General features: G+C 55.7%; 2 protein-coding genes across 3 annotated transcripts in view; one reads left to right on the top strand and one right to left on the bottom strand.

Moving 5' to 3' along the window:
* Positions 1 to 306: 306 nt before the first annotated feature.
* Positions 307 to 17,756, bottom strand: part of RASSF4 (Ras association domain family member 4) — a 36,302-nt gene continuing 18,852 nt past the window's right edge. The window contains exons 4-11 of one of the 2 annotated variants that reach the window (XM_037804000.1): positions 11,668 to 11,810; positions 10,289 to 10,383; positions 9,059 to 9,213; positions 4,615 to 4,716; positions 4,296 to 4,347; positions 3,517 to 3,638; positions 2,766 to 2,863; positions 307 to 1,633 (exon numbers count right to left, since the gene is read on the bottom strand). In XM_037804000.1, the coding sequence (XP_037659928.1) occupies positions 1,573 to 1,633; positions 2,766 to 2,863; positions 3,517 to 3,638; positions 4,296 to 4,347; positions 4,615 to 4,716; positions 9,059 to 9,213; positions 10,289 to 10,383; positions 11,668 to 11,810 (828 nt within the window). In that variant the 3' untranslated portion in view covers positions 307 to 1,572. The remainder of the gene's footprint in view (positions 1,634 to 2,765; positions 2,864 to 3,516; positions 3,639 to 4,295; positions 4,348 to 4,614; positions 4,717 to 9,058; positions 9,214 to 10,288; positions 10,384 to 11,667; positions 11,811 to 17,756) is intronic. The other variant, XM_037804001.1, reaches the window with a different exon arrangement.
* On the top strand, positions 15,765 to 17,296 carry DEPP1 (DEPP1 autophagy regulator). Its single transcript, XM_037804007.1, has 2 exons — positions 15,765 to 15,970; positions 16,613 to 17,296. The coding sequence occupies exon 2, from the start codon at positions 16,640 to 16,642 to the stop codon at positions 17,246 to 17,248; it is 609 nt and encodes a 202-aa protein (XP_037659935.1). The 5' UTR covers positions 15,765 to 15,970; positions 16,613 to 16,639; the 3' UTR covers positions 17,249 to 17,296.

Raw genomic sequence — 17,756 nt, forward strand, 5'->3', positions numbered from 1 at the left:
TTCTCTGACTGTGTCTGAATTTATTCTACTTATAAAGGCCTCCAGTCATCTGGATTAAGATCCAACTCATTCAGTTGGGCCACACCTTAATAACATCTTCAAGAGGCCCTATCTACAAAAGGTTCACAGCCACAGGAATGAGTTAGTCTTAAGTGCAGTTCTAAATCGAGGTATAGAATTCAACCTACCACAGGGTAATGTCTGCTCTAAGAGCACTGGGCTCGGGGTTCAGCTTTGGCTCTTCTGAGAGGTTCAGAGGTTAGAGCAAGGGGTCGGGGTGCAGACACATAAGTGAAAAGAATAGGAAAAATTTTACTAACACATTTATTGAACACCTAAAAACCATGTTATCAAAGGAGATCAAAGACAACAGAAACCATGGCCAGGTCTGATGACAGTGGCTGGGTTGGGGAAATCCTCATGTGACATTGGCCCCAACAAGTTGGATCTGCGCTGCCTGTTTGCTCCCAAGTCTCTGCTCTTTATGGATGCCAGCGAGGGGTCTCTGCAGGTAGCGGAGAGAGAACATCTCCAATCTTTGGGCCCTTTATGGTTTCTTCTGTAAATCTACCTTACACAGACTCCTTGATCTGCCCAGCAGGAGAAGAATCTGGGTCTTTCATTTGCTCTTGTTTTGGACAAACACTTTGAGTGACTGATAGAAACCGTTGCATAGTTTTGCAAGCCTTCTCATTCCAGAAATTATCCATCAGCAGGCAGACAAAGATTGTTCCGAATCTGGCCCCAGGGAATTCAAAGCTCTTTCTCCCTGAACACACTTCTCCTCAGCATGCCCTGCTGAAGGAAGCAAGAGCTGAGAGCCACTAGAGCAGAGAAAAGCAAGTCCAGAGGAGGCCAGAGGTCCCTGGGTGTCCACAGGACGGCTGGGAGGGGGGCATCCTTTCAATGCCTTGGCAACATCTGCTCAGCGTGGTCAGACTGGCTCCTGACAAGAATTCTCACTGGTCTCCCTGATGACGTTGAGGCAAGTGCTGAAGAGGGAAGACTGCACATTCATGGACTTGCTCCTGAGCTGACCCCCGAGCTGCAGCTGCTGCGCTGAACAAGGCTCGCACAGTGACGTCTGAGGCTTGCAGGTGATGCGATGGCTGGGACCAGGGCTGTGCTCCATACCCAGTGGCAGCCCTGCTTTCCACGGAAGGAGAGTTCTGGGGCAGCAGATGCCGTGATAGGCAGATGTGGGTAGCGTGGTTCACGTGGGTGATGGAGCCAGAGGTTCCGGGGTCCGTCAGGGGCTCTGGGTCAGGCACTGGGAAAGCTGAGCTCATGCCCCGGGCACTGCTCTCCTGGGCAGGACAGGCATGGTGCAACAGGACTGGCCACTCCGGGCTGGCCTCACACGCAGACACCACCCAGAACATTCCCAGCTCCTCCTCAGAGCCAAGTGCTGGGGACATGGGACCCACAGGACTGGGATTTAGACAGATGGGAAGCACGGGCACTGGATTCCCAGGCGGGGGCCACCAACAAGCAGGACCCCTCAGCCAACGGCCACCGGGACTTAGTGTGTGGTGGCTTCTTGGGGCTTCAGAAGAGGCAGACACTGGCCGGCTACTCGGCTTCCACCAGCTGCTCCAGGCGCTGCAGCATCGTCAGACGCAGGGCTTGGAACCTGGGGGGACACACACACACAGCCCAGAGGACTTGCTAAGCCTGGTGGGGGCAGGGGTGCGGTGCAGAGCAAGGGAGACCTGGCCCCCGCCCACAAGACGGCCGTGAGGAGCCATCAGACAGGGCTGTGGGACTTGCCGAGCTTCAAAGCAGGATGTTTCCATTTCCATTCTAAAGATTCTACGATGTGGACATGGGTATCCTGGCATGGCCAGGGCAGCAGAGCAGGAATAACAAAGCCCACACTGAAGCCCTGGCTCTGTAATCGCATGTGCTGCAACCTTCCTCATCATGGGCCTCGGTTTCCTTGTTGGACACTGAATAGAATGACCAGGAAAGCGCCAGCTCCCTTCCAGCTCTAAAGTCCCACAGGGATATGTGACTGAGCACCAGGCACCTGTTTCCTGGGCCTGGGGTCTCCGCTAAAGCCAGGTCAGCCTGACGGCACAGACGGGCCTGTTGGGGGATGCGACTTTCTGGGGGACATTTGGTCCCAACAGGCCCCCAGCCCAGGGGCTCACAGTGAGCATCTTCCCTCCTTTCTTTCCCATGCCCCTCCGGGCTCCCTCTCCTTGAGCCCTGCACAGGGAGAAACAGATCATCAGGAAGCACAGCCCAGCCAGGCCCTGGCAGAGTTTCCCCTGGAGCCGACAGGTAACGGCTGCTCACCTGCCCACTGTACTGAGACATCACCCAGGGCTGGGAGCTCCAACTCCCACTGCTCAGAACTCCCGCTGCAAGAAAGGCCCCAGCCCAGGCTGAGCCTGTACCCAGTGGGGTCTCCTCTGATTGCTTCTCTGTGCTGTATCACTGTCAGAACTTAGAGACCTGGTCTGGCACCCACCCACGTGCTCCTGGCTCTCAGACTTTCCCACCCGGCTTTAGCAGCATGTATCCCATTGCCAGTGAGATGCTGGCCCTGGGCAGGCAGTCGGGGAGGGTTCCCCACCCGCTTGGCAGGCTGCCCCCCAGCTTCGTGTCAACACTGAGAGCTAGAGCTCAGCTGCCTCCTTGCACTGTGTGAGGTGGTGGTGGGGCGCGTGCGGGGGCAGGGACACTCCTGGCTCTCTGCCTTGCAAGTCTGCTGCCCCTGAGGTTCAGTGGCCCCGACTGGCCTTTGCAGTGCTGCTTACTTCATGGTCAGTTTGATTATTTCTCTTTCCTCCTCTTCTTTTAACTTTTCAACAAAACTGTCCAGCACCGGCATTTCAAACTTAATGTACTGAGCGACCTAGAAAATCCAAGAACATTTTAATGTGCTTTAAATGGAAGGCCTCCAAACGTGCTCTCTTTTCTGTGTGGCTTCCAAGCAGGCCAATTCTGCACGTGTCCTGTCCTGTGTCGTGGAAGTCGCTGCCCTCTTTCCACCCTGCCCCTAACACTGCTCTATTATGTACGAGGAGGGGAGGACGGGAGCCCATTCTTAGCTCAAAGGCAGCTATTATTCCTGGGAGGAAATATGAAGCTGAATATTAGGAAGAACATTCAATGGTGAAGGAGAACAACACTGGGTGTTCTCTGGGGTGGGGTGGGGGAGCCATTGTTTCCAACAATGGGGTGAGACGGCTCCAAGCCCTTCTCCATAGGGTCCAAACCCTACTACAAGCTTCTCCCATGCAGAGGAGTTGGGAATGCATTCTTTGTCCCATGGCCAGGACTCAGGCTGTCTGAAGACTTAAGACACCCTGCTCCCCTCCAAGTCCAGTTAGGGAGACCATGTGAGGGTCTTTAATAACAATAGAACACGGCACCAGTGCAGGAAAAGGTTTTGCACTTGCCTCGGGGGAGAAGGTCATGGAACCCTGGTTTCCCTCCACCAGAAGGCTGGTGGGCGCTGCAGGGGCCCTCAGGTGCCCGCCACCCCCAGCCTCAGCCCTCACTCACATCATGGGGGACCTCCTCGCCCAAGTCTGTCTCCATCAGGAATATCTTGGCAATCTTCTCACAGGGCCCGTGCAGGATTCTGGAAATCAGTGGGTACTCGCAGTCTTTTAATTTTGTCCTCTCTGGGGAGGGGGTGGAGAACAGTTTACAAACTTCACAGGACCTAAGACTGTCTTCTCTTTGAATCAGCACAGGGACAGGGTAGAAAAATGATGTCTGGTGCATGGGGTGAGGGGGTGGGCAAGGAATCTTCTGCAGACCTCGTGGGGAAGGCTGCTCCCAGGGAGTGTGTGATTGTGTCACGGGGTGAAGGTGCAGCTCCCAGAGAAGCAGGAGCCCTGGGGAGGGGGTGGGGGGTGGAGATAGGAGGCACGGGTCTGCTCTCAGTTAGGGAACGAGTTACTATACGAGGCAGGTGTGCTGCAGTAGAGGGACGTGCAGATCTCAATGGGGGCGGGGCTCTAACGCGCCCCCTATCCTAACCTGCACCCCACCTCACCCTCTTGGCTGAGTTCCCCTGAGCTGGAGAACCCCTCAGGCCTTTCCCTTGAGGAAGCTGGAGTTGGCTTCCCATGCAATTTAGGTGTCTCTGTGAAAGAGGTAGCACGTGTTCCTGGGATTGGGTTGGGGGTACACGCTGGTGTGGGAGGGGCGATGAGTCCAAGGCAAGAGGGCAAGCCCACCCTGGGCCCCTCAGGCTGCCCCGCTCAGGGCCCCTCGGAGAGAAGCAAGGGGGAGCAAGCTCGCCAAATGATCCAGAAACGAAGCCAGATATGCACCTCCAGACTCGTGAACGATGTAGAGAGCAAATTCACCAGGGCCATTTTCCACCTGCACAAGCAAGGGCAAGAGGTCAGCCACGGCTTGTTGAGACGAGTTGCCGAGAGGGGCACCTCCCACTGCCACCCCACAGTGGCGCCCGCACATGCCCCCCAGGACCCTCCCCTCTCTCCTCCCAGAAATGCCAGCTCAGCCGAGGAAACCTTTCCGGCTCTCCCACCCCAGGGTCCCGGCTGGCTTCCTGTGGCCCTGGCCAGCCTCACCCAGACAAAGCTGCCAACCCACACGCGGGACGAGGCGCACCGCGGCCGCACTCACCCTGAACTTGTTCAGCAGCAGGGTGAGCACCTGCAGGGCCGTCATGGTGCTGTTGACCCTCACGTTGGTCACGGACCCGTAGGCAGGGGTGAACACAGACGTCTGTGGGGAAGGGGGGCGGATCAGAGGAGGCCTCGGGGCCGAGGGGGGCATGCAGGGGTCTGGGCATACAGTCTGCCAGACCCTGCTGAGTGCACCTGAGCAGCAGGTGAAGCCCCCCCCCCGCTCTGGGTCTGGGGTCACACCTGGGCCGGGCACACCACGTTGCCCCCAGCTCTATGGGAGGTCAGAGAAGCTGCACCACTGGTGAATCCCAAGTCCTGCAAGGAAAATGCCCACATTCGGGTAAGGGCCAGCTGGCTGGATTCTGGGAGCCAGTGTTAAGGCAGAAGTCATTCACAAGGGGTGAGGCGGGGGGCAGCAGTCTCTCCCTCACCCTGTCTACTGAATGAATTGCCAGGTGCCTGTTGGTTCTCGGACTGAACATTCTCAAATCTGCCCCCTCCTCTTCATTCTCCCAGCCCTGTCTGAGCAGAGGCCCTTGATTCACGCTGCATCAACATCCCAACTCCTCAGCCTTCTGGTCTCTACACTGCTGCAGGGACAGCCTTGGAAACCTGGTGACTTCAGTGTGGCGGGAGCAGCGGCAGTAGCAGCAGCAGCAGTGTACAGATCTCAGGCCCCTCCTCCACCCCAGCCCCCCTGAATCAGAATCTGTACTTCGAGGACGCCACCAGGTGAGGCTACCTGTGCATACAGGTTGAGAAACGCTGTTTGCAAGCACAGTTCTAGTTTAAAATGTCCCATGGTGGGGTAGATTGAATTATGCAACCCAATGAAGATGTGTTCTTAATCTTAATCCACGTTCCTGGGGGTTTGAACCAAGTGTAAATGGACCTCTTGAAGAGGATATTTCCAGTTAAGGTGCAGCCCAAATGAATGAGGGTGGGCCTTAATCCAGATTACCAGAGGTCTTTATAAACAGAAGAAATTCACTTACAGTAAAATACAAAGCCACAGGCAGGAGCCAGAAGCCAGAAGTCTGGAGACCACAAGGGTGGACAGAAAGAGGGAAGCTGCCATGTGTCAGAGGCAGAGATGACAGCCAGGCACCCCAAGAACCGCGGCCAGGCAGCACCAGAACACTTCCAACTTCGGGGAGAGAGCACAGCCAAAACGCCTCAACTTTGGACTTCTGGCCTCCGAAACTGTGAGCCAATACATTCCTGTCTTTAAGCCGACCCGCTGTGTGGCATTTGTTGTGGCAGCCCCGGCAGACAGACAGACAGCTTCCCGGGGCCTGTGTCATACCACCCATGGCTCTTCTCATGGTGATGCACGCACAATCCCCAGATCCCTCGTGAGCACCCTGTGTACAGCCCCATGGGGCATCTCGACATTATTTTTGCACACATTACAATCTGGCAGGTGTCTTGTCTTGGCCTGTGAGATGCCATATAAGAAATCAGCCTGCAATTTCCGAGCACATAGTATGCCCTCGAAAAACACTAGCTATGTATTCAACTTGCTACAGATTTTACATGCAAGCTTTGATTTCATCCCCACAAAAGCCCTTTAAGTAGCTGTACTCATTTCCCTTTTCTGAGGAAGGAAACTGAAGCTTGGGGAGGTTCTGTAGCTTGTCAGGGGCCCCTAGAAAGGGGCAGAGCCGTGACTGAAGCACTCTGTAACCCCTAAGACCTCGGGCTCTCACCTCGCATCTGGGCTTCCCAGCCAGGGCGAGGTCCCTGCCTGAAATATCCCTCCCTTTATCTCAGCAAATTCCTTCTTATTTCCCAAAATGAAATTCAAATTTGCTTTCCCTCCTCCATCATCCCAGCTCTGCTTTCCCAAAGAGGTGACAAGGCTCAGGACTCATAGGGGATTTGCTCGGTGTCCCCAGTGGTCAGCTGCAGAGACCAACTCCAACCTGGTACCGCCTCAGAAAACAACTCAGAAGCAGACCCTCCAGCCCAAAAACTATGGGCTGAATACAGGAGCCAGGCTGTTGCAAGGAGAAGATGATGTTGCCAAAAAAGACACCATTAGCATTTGTTCTGCACCAAGACGTTCCTCAAAATGATACCAGTGGGCGCCGAGTGAGAGTCTCATGGCCAAGTTCCCACTTAACCACAAAGGGCTCGTCTCTGACGGAACATGTTTGAATCCAACAGCCCAGTCCAAAGCACTCTGGGAACATGTACAAAGTTCACCCAGGCCAGAAATCAAACCAACAGTCCCATGAATCAGAACAGATGAGCTGAAGCAATAGTGCACAATTCTAAGAAAAAAATAAGACAGCTTTGGAACAAAATGACTGACAAGTTCCTCAGGAAGTCAATTCTAGGCACTTTTTTCCTTCTGATTCCAAATCTATAATGAGTTCCATTAAGCCATATCCCTTCTATACAGAATTTTATGTGTTTTATGGTTTCTAGAGGACTCTCAAATACATGTTCTCATTTGATCAATGCAACTAACAAGTCAGGTGAACAAATCAGATATTGTCATTCTAGGAACTTTTTTTTTTAATTGTTGCCTGTGACTCATGTAATTTTTAACCTGATTTCTAAGGACACTAATTTGGTAATGGATGTAAAGCAAGATGACAGAGAGGGCTTCGGTAGAGCACGTCTCACCCAAGAAATAGGAATCAACTCTCCAACATGCCTAAGATACTATTTCACATCCCGGAAGATAAGTCAGTTTTATGGGAGAAAGGACCCACATTTCAGGTCGATGCTATTATGGGGAAAATCCGCCCTGACTCAGGCACAGCCTGAGACACCCAGCCTCACGTGAGTAGCTCTTGTTTTGTAGGATGGTTCAAAGTGCAAATAAGAGGCTGTGATGGGAGAACCTGGCTGTTCAGCTCTCATTTCAAAGGTTACAGTGTGCTCCAGACATCTTTGTGCCTCTGTGCCACTTGCCATAACTAAAATAATGTTACTGTACTAGACAACCTCTTGCAGATGAATGAGCCCTTAGAGAGGGGAGGGTACCAAAGAGAAGCCCCTAGTCAGGCCCTTGAACCATACAGCAAAAGCTCCTTTTTTTAGGAATGCAGAATCAGAATGAGCCTAAGTCTTTGCAAATGCTTTTTTCTAAATTTGTTAATAACTCATCAAAATGGCACAGTGATACTTATTGAAATCCCAATGATGGGTGCTTACTTAACGTTTTCCAGGCTAAACCCCTTTTGGAATAAGATTTCAAGAATGATCAAGTCATATTACGGGTCCTTGGGCTGACATGGACTATTCTGAACGTATGCCTAAGCCCCAGGACCCCCTTCTCTCTCCCAGAAAACTCTTCTTTCCAATAGTTCTGGATTTTCCTGGGCTTTGGCAAAGGTAACCCTGTTGTTGTGCAAACCCAGTGGGGAGTGGAGGGAGGGTGGGGTCCCCTCTGCTTGCCCAGCTGAATTCTCCTTTGCCCAAAGTCCAGGGCCCCCAAGAGTGGCTTGAGTGGCCCTTGGCAGGCCTCACTTATGACCTGCTCAGTCAGTTCTGACCCCTGAGACCTCTCTTTCCCATGCCCCCGCCCCTCACCGTGAGTCATCGGGCAGGCAGAAGGGAACTTTGCTTTCATTTCCCAGCACTGCACGATACGGCCTGTTACAGGACAGTCTATTCAGGGCCTCGTCCACCACCCAGTCCATTTATAGTAACCGTCAACTTCTATTTTACAGTTTGGTGTGTTGCTGAATGAGGTCATCTGGGGAAGGAGATCTTTTCCTGGGGTCAGGACAATACATACCCTGACAAAAGGCTGAGGGCTGGGAACAGGGAGCCTTCCAGGTTCTCTGGAGGGCAGATCCTTGCACCCCTGGGCACCCCGCAAGCGGGTGAGATGCATTTACAAGAGAGAACGACATGCTCGTGGGACAGTCGAGCCCACTCTGGTGGAAATCACATAGAAAACTGCCTAATTAAGATAAACTTGGCATCACTGTCTGCCTCAGGCACCCACACCTGATTTAGCAGGAATCCACAGGATTTGTGATGGATGGCAGCTATGGAAGTACTATAGGCTTTGAAGGGTCATGCACTGGAATCTAATTTTGATGTGGCTCTGGGCAAGATGAGGAGCCTCACGAGCATGTTTCCTCATCATGCACAGTGTGACAACATGCACTGCAGGCTGGAATGGTGATGTCCAGCAAGCTTAACCCTGTGTCACAGAGTCACACCGTGACCCTCTCGGCCTCTGTCTTGGGGCACTTGGGGTGGTTTTACGGGTTGAATTTTGTCCCCCAAAAGATATACTGAAATCCTTATCCCTAATACCCCAGACTATGGCCTTCCTTGGATGGAAATGGACCAGTGAGAGTGAGAATGAAACACCACGTGACGGCCACGGGTGGCTTGTGCCCGTGCTTGGGCCCCACGGCCTCAGCTTCGCAGGCATGGCCCAGTGCAAGCTGTCCCAGGCCAGAAATCACCTTGTGATTGTAGAAGTGCCCGTTGATGGAGAAGCGGTGTCGCCGCAGCCGCTGGGCCTCGCCGGGGGCGTGGGGTTTGGGCCTTCTCGGGACCACGCAGCTCACACTCTTGGTCCGCATCAGCTGCGGGGTCTCCTCCTCCTCCCCCTGGGGGTCTGCGGGGAGAAACGGATGACAGGGTCAGGCGCTGGGGGTGCCGATGATGAAGCAGGGTGGACTCGCGGCCACGCTCTGCCACCCGTGGGGTTCGGCTCCGCGGAGTCCTGTAAGCCGTGCCGTCCGGAGGGTGACACAGTGCCATCCCCGGGTGAAAGGGGCTGCTACTCCGGGGCATTCCCAGCTTGCAGGCAGGAGAGGAGACACCCAGCCAGCTTGAGCCCAAGTCACAGAGTCACATGGTAACTGTCTCTTGAGCTCTGTCTTGGGACCCCTATGGCAGCCTTAAGGCTTCAAGTGTGTCCCCCCAAAAGATACGAGAAGTCCTAACACCCAGTACCTCAAAATGTGACCCTTTTTGGAAATGGGGTTGTTGCCAATGGGATCAGACAAGTTCAGATGAAGTGACCTGGAGTAGGGCAGGCCCTTAATCCAGTATGACTGGTATCCTTGTAAAAAGGGGAGAAGGGACGCAGGGGAGAGGGCTACGGGATGAGGACAAGAGTTGCCGACAACCCACCAGGAGCTGGGAAGAGGCCTGGAAGGATTCCCTTCAGGGTTCCAGACTCATGGCCTCCAGAACCATGAGACATTTCTGTTGTCTTAAGCCATCCACTGTGTGAAACTTTGTTACACAGCCCTGGGAAACTAAGACAGCCGTCCAGGCCAGCCCTGCTTGCCAAGCACCCACCCAGAATCCTGAGGGTGGGGCCAGGGAGCAGGTGAGCATTTATGGATCCCAGAGGGCAAGGAAGACATCCTTCTGGGATGGGGTGGCCACCACGCTGGGTGCTGAGGTTTTCTCACGTCTATAACGCAGCACAAGGCCATGGACTCAGGCCACCGACAGGCTGGGCCACCTCTGCAAGCCTCAGCTTCCTCTGCTGTAGAGTGAGGTGGGGGCTGAGTGAGCCTGGGTCTAAAGTCTCCAACTGAGTAGGGGTTGAGTAATGTGAGCCACTGATGAGGTTATCCTCTGTGGCCCAGAGGAGCTGATCTTTGGAGATCACCATCATGGGAGAAGCCCCCATCCTGGGTGGGCCAGTCCCTGGGCAGCCTGCAGGCCCCTCTTACCGGAGCTGTCTCTGGAACTTTCCTCAGCCCTCTGTATAGATCCAGTGCTTGGCTCCTTGGCAGCATCCCCACCATCGTGAGGAGGGGGCTCCTTTCTGAAAAGAGACCATTGTCGGGGGCTCAGATCTGCTGGCCAAGGAGAGTGTCCAAGGCGAAAGGGGCCGCTGCCCCTGTGGGCAGGACATGGGCAAGATGTAGGGCAGGCAGAGGCAGAGGCACCAAATTCATACCCAGACAGCCAACTTAAATCATTCAGGGAAAGTGGGTCTGACCCTGCAGGCTTGTGTGGCCCAGGCTGGGGTGCATCTCAGGGGCTCATGGATGCACAGACACACGGTGTGCCCCAGGTGTCCCTGGACACTGGGCCAGCAGTGGGGCAGCCTCGAAGGTGGAGACCTCTGGACCTCTCACAGGATGTCCCCAAGGCAGGGCAGTCAGCTCTGGCTGCAGAAGTCTGGGGCACCCCTGAAACAGCCGCAGCCTCTCAGTGCGATAGAGCAGGGAGAAGGGGACAGTTGGGGCCCACGCTGAGTGCCTCAGGAGGTCCCTCGGACAGACCCCAGAGCCGCAACTCAGTCACAGCGGACGGGACCACTTCCGCCTCGGGGCTGAGAGGACACAGCTGCACTCGCAGCCTCAACAAGGAGGCACAACTTGATGCTCTAAGTCTGCATCTCAAAATGTGCTACACACAACCCCAGGGACAGACACGTGGGCACATGCTGGGGTGTGTGGAAGAGGTGTCGACGTGCTAAGTCCTTTTGGAGCATCCTTTTATCTAGAATCTTTGAAGGGGGACATGTTTTGAATCGTTGCCTCTTCAAAGGATTTGCTAGATGTGGAATCAAGCAAGAATTCAGCAGGTAACTGCTCTTTTTGGGGTGGGGGTGGGATAAAATCTATGAAATATCACCACAAGTGGGAAACTATTTCTCTCAATCAAATCCTTCTTTAGACATTGAATTGAAAACTTTGCAGAGGAGCAGAATGGTAAATTGGAGCGAATGCTCAAGACCAAACAGGAGATGCCAAGAAGTTTCAGGCTGGGCAGAGGGCTAAAGGCCTCTCTCCTGGGAGACAAGGTGACTCAGTGCAAATATGTGAGAAGCGTGCCTGGGGGGTGACGGGAGCCCCAAAATGAGCTTGGGCAGGGAGCCAGGACCTGGATGTGCTCTAGAAAGACCACTCTGGGGTGAGGAGTGATGGGTCAATCCCCTGGGGGTTGAGGACCAGGTTGGATCACACTCCCACACTTGGAGGATGGGGTACCTTTCATCCTCAGGCTGACACGCCCCTGCACCCCAAAATTCAAGCTCAGGTGCAACAGTGCCCTCCGAGGCCGCCTGGCAGGCCCCGTCCAGGCCCCTCCCCACACTCACTGGTTGCAGCCGGGCTGCTCGGCCATCCACGCGGCGGTGGGGGGATGCCATCGCTCCCGGTCATCTTGCACCTGCAGCCGGATTGGCCGCCGCAGCCCCCAGGAGATGTTGAGGAGCCCCTCGATGATCAAGGCCCCTTCCTCCTGCAAGGCGCCCACACACACCATCAGCCTCGCCCGCACTTCGGGATCACCCTCCCTCTGGGACCCCCAGGCCCTCCGTCCCCCAAACACCACTCCCGGGCTCTCAGGTCCCCCTCCCACCCTGAGGAAGGGGCTGGCGCTGGGGCCACCAGCCACTACGTGCTCTGCAGCCCGAGGAGAGGAAGCCTGAGGCGTGACCTTCCAGGGCTGGCCGGGCTGAGTCATGGTTCCCGCGGGAGGCAGCCGCTGGCCGGGAGGCACGTCCATGCGAGGGGCAAGCAGGGGGTGGCGTGGATGCCCACCAGGCCCAAGGGTTCGGCCCCGCCCTTCTCCCCCAAACCGTTCCTATTAGCAACGCTGACCACTGCATGGTTTCACCCCCACCCCACCCCCAGATTCCCATGCAGCTTCTCTCCTGGGGGGTCCATCCTGCTTTTTGCACCCTGACCTGCCCCATGACCAGCGAACGTGCACACTCAGAACCACAGCTCAGAACTCATCCTGGGCCCCCAGACCAGCCTCGTTTTCCCCAGCTCTGAACCAAAGCCTGAGGTCATACTGATCCCGGCCCTTGCTCCCATTTTTCCGACCTGATTTGGGCTCATTTCTACCCCATTTCTACCCAGTGGCCCCACAGCCCTAGCCTGGCTGCTGCTCTTGCACCCCAAAACATGTTGCCAGGCCCCTCACAAGCTCTCCTCTCCCCAGAGCCTCGGCCCTCCGACTAGCATCTGTAATCCTCTTTGAATCTGGTCTTTTGGCAATGAACTTTAAACATCACTCTCCCACAGATTCTGTTTTTTGATCCTTGTTGGCACTGAAAGTCCCACACGAAGAGGGGCCCTGCGGAAAACTCCTTTCTATCCCCAGTAGCACTAATAGAGGCGTCCTGCATGGTGTCAACGTGGTGCTTAATTAGTAATAGTTTACAACACCCTGAATTCCCAGGGAACAGGGCTCTGATCTGCTCAAGGTTATCAAAAATACACAAAGCTTTCTGACATGACCTCATTCCATTCACTAAAAAAAAAAAATAATAATAAAACAAACAAATATCAGAGCTAATCTTGATAACCCCTGATGTTTATACAGGCAGCAAACATGTAACTAACCATTTAGGCATTTAATCCCCACCCCGTAAAGGAAAAGGCGAGTGTTGATCCAGCAGAGCTAAAGGCCTTTTAGGGAGAACAAGCAAACCCAAAGTGCTTTCAGTTCTTCACATTAACACGCCTCTGCAGAGGGTGCCCCCTTCCCTGCTTCCGGAACACCTGGCATGCCAGGACAGCTCGTTCACTGGAGACCACCACCCACCAGCCCATCCTGGACCCCGGGAGAAGGGAGATGAAGCAGACACGGCCCTGGCCATGGGGGGCTCACGCTCCAGATGCACAGGCACAGGGGGTTCGAGGGGCTCAGACGCCCGCTGGGAGAGCCTGTTAGGCACGCGCTACGTCTAAGGCAGGTTCGAAACAGGGGTGGCTTCCCGGAGGAGGCGTTTTTGGAGCTGGTCCTGAAAGGGGGTTAAGGGTGGACAGAGTGATGGATGAGGTGGGAGCTGCCTGGGCAAGTGCAGAGGCAGCAAGGGGTGAGTGTGGACCAGTCTGAGAAAAGCCTGGAGAGCTTAGAAAAACAGATGGAGTCCCCCCCACCACCCCCAGCAGACCCTAACTGCTGCCCAAGAAATGGCATTTCATTTTAGAGACAAGAGACCCTGGGTGCTCCTGGGATGGTCTGGGGTTGGGGGCAAGTGAGGTTAACCTGGAGTTGTGTGGGAAACAGCAGGAGTAGCCAGGCAGGAGACCACTGACTGCCCCAGGGGGAGGAGCAGGGCCAGCAGGGATGGATGTGCCAAGCATCCTTCTGGGGACATTGGCCATGTAGGGGTGGGGCACCTGCAGAGTGAGGGGCTTCAGGCACAGCTGCTGGCTGCTGTGGGACCGGCCAGCCCACAGTGACCCAGGCCTGGTGTCCCCGCACAGGCAGCAGGTGGCTCCCAAGCTGCTCCCCCCCCCCAACTTCCCAGTCTGCCCTCTAAAGGGGGGCAGCCTGGGCTGACATCACAGAGCAGAGGCCTCTCAGGCCTTGTGCAGCCCCCCACCCCCCGCGGATGGGACCGAGCTCAGCCGAGGCGGCCACTCTCCTGGAGGTAGGAGCAGGATGAGCACTCGGGCTCCTGGACCCTGGTGGTCGATTCAGCTCCACCGGGGGCCTCAAGCTCATATTAATTCTGGGCCCTCTCAGTTCTCTGTCCAAATCAACACATCCCATCCTCAGTTCAGCCTATTAGTAGTTTGCTAATTGTTAATAAATTCAATATTATTATATGTTGTGTGATCTCACTGATATAAAAAATTAGATAAGCAAACTTATGGAGTCAGAATCTAGAATACAGGTTACTGGGGCGGGGGGGGGGGGTAAAAAATTCAAAGAAAGCCAGGGAAACAAAGGCTGTACAAAAGCATCGTGTATAAAGTGCCTCTGAGGTCAGAATAGCTGCATCCCTCTGACATCCTGATTGTCATCCCAAATGTCCCTCCTGCGCCACTCCCTGGAACATCACACCCAGTTCAAGAGCTCCCACCAGGCCATCCCTCCGCCCCGGCCTGGGAGCCCTGGGTCTGTCCAGCAGTCGGGCCAGCAGGCTTGGCTGCCACTTGAATGGCTTCGCCTCTCCCCTGCTCCCGGGGGGCCCATGCTCGGTGAAGGATCGGGGTGTCTGAGAAGTGCCCGGTGTCCTTCTTTACAAAGAACATCCCTGAGTGCTGCCCTCCCGTCCTCTGCTGCCCCTGCTCTGGAATGGCCACCCCTGGAGGCTTCTCAGGTGCTCCCCGACTTCCCCACTGGCCACCCCGTAACCCATGTGGGCACAGCAGCCAGGCAATCCTTTGAAACAGAAACCAGACCGTATCCCCCTGTTCAAATCCTTCAACAGCCTGTACCTTTCTTGGGGGAAACTCAGAGTCCCCGACTGTTCGTTGGCCGCCTTTCTCATAGCCCAGCCCCACAGGCCCCCAGCTGCCCCCCGAGCATGTCCTGAGCACTCCTGTCCGGGGCGCTGGGCAGGGACTTGGCGTGCACTGCTCCCCCTGCCTGGAACGTGCACCACGCCTTGACTTCCACTGGAATCACTGCTTCCTCCATTTGGGTCTCTGCTGAAACGCTCCCTCCTTAGAGAAGGCACTCCTGACCCTACACCTACAGTGGCAGCTCCGTCACCCTCTGCCCCACACCATGCTCTGCTTTTCTGTGCAGCTGCTCTAGAACCTGCAATCACCACACACATCTGTTGGTTCTTTGACTGTCTCCCTCATTGGAAAGTTAACTCCACGGGGGTGATGACGGTGTCTGTTCACGGCTTAGGTCCTGTCACTAGACATTCATGGGCTCACAGTAACACTAATTAGGTATCTGCTGAACAACTAAATAAGTGAAGTCTCATTTCAAGCACCACATCTGGTAAGTAGCAAGGCCAGGACGAGCCCCTAACCATCATCCCAGTCCCAGAGAATCCCAGCCACGCTGGCTGGGGGCCAGCGTCACGTGGAGGGTCCCTCAGGGTCGCCAAGGATCTGCAAACACCTCCCAGGGGCAGGCCAGGGGCTCTGCTGGAACAGCCCAGGGGGGACCCAAGGCCAGGTGTTGGGGGTCAGGTAGTAACTACAGTGTGGGAAACACTTCTAGACAGGGGTTTGGGGGGTCCCACGAGAGACCCCTGCCTCTCCCAGTGGCCCGTGGAGGCCGGGGGCAACGCCCACCTCTTCCCAGCCTGCCTGCAGTGTAAACAGTCTCCAGCAGCCCGGGCACAAACCCAGCTGGGGGCTGGCAGCTGGGCCAGGCCCCACCCGCCAAGCTGTTTTCCTCAGAAAGCCTTCCTGAGCGTTGCTATTTTTGGCCCATGTGACAGTAATTGATGGCTGGTGGAAAGGTATAAAAGCCTCCAGCAACTGGGAGATGAGTCAGACGGCTCAGGGAGCAGCCTTCCCCACCGGCCGCAGCGCGGGCAGACCCGTCGTCCTCACCGTCCTCCTCTCAGGGACCTGACATCAGACGCAGACCCCAGACCCCTGCCTTCAACCCCCAGAGCCTTCTGGAGCTTTCCTGCAGACCCACCACCCAAGTCCAGCACCCCTGCTACCCCCAGACCCCCTCAACAACAGGTAAGAGGGTGCAACCGACCTCTGGTTTGAGATAAAACAAAAAGGCTTTATCTTCCAGGGTGATTCTCAGCCTGGGCTCACTGCAGAGCCAACACCAGGCTGCGGCCATTAGCGGCAGTGACAATAACGGTCATGGGTGCAGAGCTTTATGGTTTATGAGAGGATTTCCCCTGGGGGGGTCATTTCATTGTTATTCATGACCACCCCAAGATGCAGGGGATTCTAAAACCCTGTTTTATGGATGAGGCTTAGTGCTGAGTGTCTTGCCAAAGGTGGCAGGTTGATAAGTGGCAGACCCTGCTTTTAAAGCCAGGTTTCCTCTGACCCTAAGTCTGATAAGGTTGAGATCTCTTACTTGGACACATTCTTAAGCAACAACGATAATAATGTCTTAATCACATGGGTTTTAATGTTAGGAGTCCGGCTGTGGTTTGGGGACTTGTACCTCTGGGTACAATCTGCAGACTTCAAAGCCCACCCCCAGCCCTGTCTGTCTCCCTGGCCCACCACAGTGGATGTGAGCTCAGGGGCTGGTATGGGGGGCCTCAGAACAGGGGCCCAACGTGGCCTGGTGAGCACAGCCGAGGGAGGGGGCACGGGAGCCGTGCAGGCCCTCACCACCCATCTTCTTTGGGCCAACAGGTTGCTGTTTCCCCCTCGCCGGCCGTGATGAGGTCCCGGCTCCTCATCTCTGTGGCCCACCTGCCCACGATTCAAGAGACATCAGAGGAGAGGCTCTCTGGGGGGCCTGTGCTGGAGCCCCCGCCCTCCCCTAGTCTGGATGACTATGTGAGGTCCATTTGTCAGCTGGCACAGCCCACCTCGGCGCTGGACACGGCCCCAGCCAGGGACTCCTCCAGCAGACAGCACCGACCATCCCGGGCCTGCGGAAAGAGCCACCCTGCCGCATCCCTGCAGGACATCACTGCCCACTTTAGCGGCCAGCAGCCCCCACTGCCCGGGCCTGGCTCTGCAGACCCCCTGGACTGGCTTTTTGGGGAGTCCCAGGAAAAGCAGCCCAGCACGAAGGGCCCACTGTGGAGAACTGGCCCCTCTGCTGACTCCTGGGGTCTGCGCAGACAAACAGACGCCGGCAAGTCTAGGGGGGGCCCCCGGGGGAGGCTCTGTGAGGCCAGGGCACCTGGGCACACTCTGGCAAGACCACCACAGGAGGGGCCCCCGAGCTTTCCATGGGTCTCAGCCTTGCCCCACAGAGCCTGCGCCCGCAGCACCCTCAGGACTCTGAACCCACACCTCCCGGTGATCCTGGAGCTCTGACACCTCCCAATAAAGACTTCTGTGATGAGCTCACCCGGCTCCCCATCATCCTGCCTGCCCCCTTTCCTGGTGGTGGGACAAGGGGTGGGACAAGCTCTTTTGCTGCAAATCAGCCGCCAGGCTGGCTCACTCGGGATGGGACGTAATGCAGCCACCTGCACTGCCACTTACTGCAGGTGGGCACCTGAGCCAGTCACTCTCTTACTCTGTTTCCTTGTGGGTGAACTGGGGCAATTAACAGTGCCTGCCTCCCCCAGGCTGTTCTGACAAAGAACTGCAACAGAGCACATGGAGAACATGGGGCACATACAGAAAACATAGAGAATATGGGGCACATATAGAACACATACAGAATACGGGGCACATATCAACAGCCTGCATGTGAGAGTAACCATTGTCATTTCACGGGAGGAAATGACGTGGCAGTGACGGTGGTTTCAGAGTGGGACCCTGACCCAAGGTCAGTCCCTGGGCCCCCACCCTTGGAGCCTGTGGTCCCTGAGGCCCA

This window comes from Choloepus didactylus, chromosome 15 (assembly GCF_015220235.1).
Source record: "Choloepus didactylus isolate mChoDid1 chromosome 15, mChoDid1.pri, whole genome shotgun sequence".
Taxonomy (NCBI): Eukaryota; Metazoa; Chordata; class Mammalia; order Pilosa; family Megalonychidae; genus Choloepus; species Choloepus didactylus.